Consider the following 2,717-nt stretch of genomic DNA (forward strand, 5'->3'; position numbering starts at 1 on the left):
GCCCAGTGTGAGTTTAAGCCACCGGGTCCAGGACTCAAACCACTGTCAACTACATGGGAGTCCAGCAACATAGCCATTATGCCAACTGCTGGTCCCAGCCACACTTTTTCAATCCATTTACCTGTTCATGGACATTCGGGTTGGTTCCATGTTTTAGCAATTTTGAATAATGCCACAATAAACATAGATATGCACTTTTCTAACTATTATTCTCCTATACTTTAAGTAGATACCCAGGATTGGAATTGCTGGATCATATGGTTGTTCTATCTGTAGATTTTTGAGATACCTCCATAGTGCAGGAGAGAACTTTTGAAGGCCCTTGTTCCCCCAGTTTATCTGGTATCTCTTTTCTAGTAAATCTTTTAATAGATCATCTTTCTCCTTTGAATTGTCTTGGCACCTTTGTTGAAAATCAGTTGACCATAATTGTGTGGTTTCATTTCTGGGCTTTCTATTTTGATCCATTGATTTTGTTGTCCTTTTGCCAATTTGAAGCTCTTGATTGCTATAGTTTTATAATATGTCTTGAAATTAGCTGGAGTTCTCCAACTGTATTATACCTCATAATTGCTTTAGTCATCCTAGTTCTTTTGATTTTCCATATAAATAATGAAATGAGCTTGTTGATTTTTACCAAAAAAAAAAAGTATGGATTTCAGTTGAAATATTGAATCTTAGCAATATTGAATCTTCTTTTTTTGAGAGAGAGAGATTTTTGCTGTAGGGTGCATGTGCTTGCTGAAGTTCTAGAGAAGCCGTAGAGAGACAGAAAACGAGAAATCACTGCCTGCGGGGATGGCCATGCCACAATTCCTTCTTCTCTATTCTCCTCTTAGGATTTTGGGTGTGCACATGCACACACACACACACAGCATGAGTTTTAAGCCTCCAGGTCCAGGACTCAAACCATGATTGACTACGTGAGCGTCCAGCAACATAACCATTACGCCATCTGCTAGTCCCAGCAATATTGAATTTTCTTATAATTAACATATTTCTCCATTTCACTTAGGTCCTTTATTCTTCTCATCAGTATTTTGTGATTTTCAGCATATCAAGTCTAGGACAAATTTTGTTAGATTTGTATCTAAGAATTTCTTGGGTTTTGTACTGTTGTAAGTGGCACTTATAAGAAATATAAATTTACAATTGTTTGTTTCTAATATGTAGAAGTACATCGATTGGACCTTGTATCCTTAAACATTCATAAACACATTCTAATATCTTTTTTGTAGATTCTTTGATATTTCCTATATAGACAATCATGTCTATTCTGAATAGATAATTGTATTGTTCTTTTTTCCAAACTTAATGCCTTTTATTACATTTTCTTGCTTTATTGTACCATCTACAGCCTCCTGCATAATGCCGAATAGCTATGGTAAGAGCAGATAGTCTTGTCTTTTTTCCAAACTTAGGGAGAAGCTCTACTGATACTAGCTGCAGGATATATATATAAATATCGTTTCAAGTAGAAGTGATTCTCTTTCATTTCTAGTTTGCTGAATTTTTATCATGGATAAGTGTTGAGTTTTGAGGAATGCTTTTTATGTATCTATTGAGATGGTTATATTTTTTCTCCTATTATAGTCTATTGATATGATGAGTTATACTGATTGATTTGAATTCTTAACAAGTTTCACACTAGTGAGATAAACTTTATGTAGTCATGATTTGTTATCCTTTTAACATATTGCTAGATGTATTTTACTAATATTTTGTAGAGGATTTCTGCATCTCTATTCATAAACTTGAATTAATATTAAATAAATACCAATTAACAGAAGGCCTTCTAAGAACTTCTAGTTAAGGTGAACTATATAATTTGCAGTAAACCTCCTGGTGAAGACAATAAGGAAAACTGAAAAAATAGAAAAGGAGAGAAAAAAATTTTGTTTTGTTTTGTTTTCTTTTTGTTTTGTTTTGTTTTTGAGATTTTTGCTATAGGGTTTATATTCTCACTGGAGAGACAAAAAGGCAGTAAGTGAGAAATCACCACCCAGGGAGATAATCATGCTGCAGTCCTCTCTCCTCTATTCTCCTCTTGGGATTTTGGGCGCACATGCGCTTGGCCCAAGTTTCAAGCCTTTGGTTTTGGGATTCGAACCACTGTCACTGATGTGGGAGTCCAGTGACATAACCACCATGCCACCTGCTGGCCCCAAAAGAAAGTTTTTAAAAGCGTCCCATCATACTGACTGGTCAAATCCTCACAGTTAGAGTGAGGGAAATATTTACATAAGATACCTTTCATTTTATAATTACATTTGTAATTTTTACAATAAAATATATATATATTTTCAATCTGGCATAAATAGTTTCTTTTCTCCTTTTGTTTTTCAAAGGTAGATATAAATGCATTAACCCACAACCTGCAGACTCTAAAAGAAGAGAATAAGCACCTGGCAAATCACATGGCTTCTCTAGAACTTCAGCAAGTCACTTCTGATTACCACGGGGTGGGTATAAAAAGGTCAGTCGGCAGTAGGGATTTATCACTAATTAGTTTTAAAACAATAAGAAGTCAAGAGATGAGTTTTCTTGGTACCAGCAGTTAGCGTAATGGCTATGTTGCTGGACTCCCATGTAGTCGACCACGGTTCGAGTCCCGGACCCGGTGGCTTAAACTCATACTGGGTGTGTGTGCATGTGTGCCGAAGATCCCAAGAGGAGAATGGAGGAGAAGGGATTGTGGCGTGGCCATCCCCCTGGGG

General features: G+C 36.2%; 1 protein-coding gene across 7 annotated transcripts in view; it reads left to right on the plus strand.

The window, feature by feature from the left end:
• CCDC150 (coiled-coil domain containing 150) overlaps positions 1-2,717 on the plus strand; it is a 120,831-nt gene that overhangs the window by 57,766 nt on the left and 60,348 nt on the right. For all 7 annotated transcript variants that reach the window (XR_337278.1, XM_006167767.1, XM_014583907.1 and 4 more), the window contains one exon: positions 2,349-2,462. Coding sequence is in view for 6 of the 7 variants with exons in the window: in XM_006167767.1 (XP_006167829.1) it covers positions 2,349-2,462 (114 nt within the window). In the remaining variant the exon portion in view is untranslated. The remainder of the gene's footprint in view (positions 1-2,348; positions 2,463-2,717) is intronic.

The sequence above is a fragment of the Tupaia chinensis genome, unplaced genomic scaffold (genome assembly GCF_000334495.1).
Source record: "Tupaia chinensis unplaced genomic scaffold, TupChi_1.0 Scaffold145082_1, whole genome shotgun sequence".
Classification (NCBI taxonomy): Eukaryota; Metazoa; Chordata; class Mammalia; order Scandentia; family Tupaiidae; genus Tupaia; species Tupaia belangeri.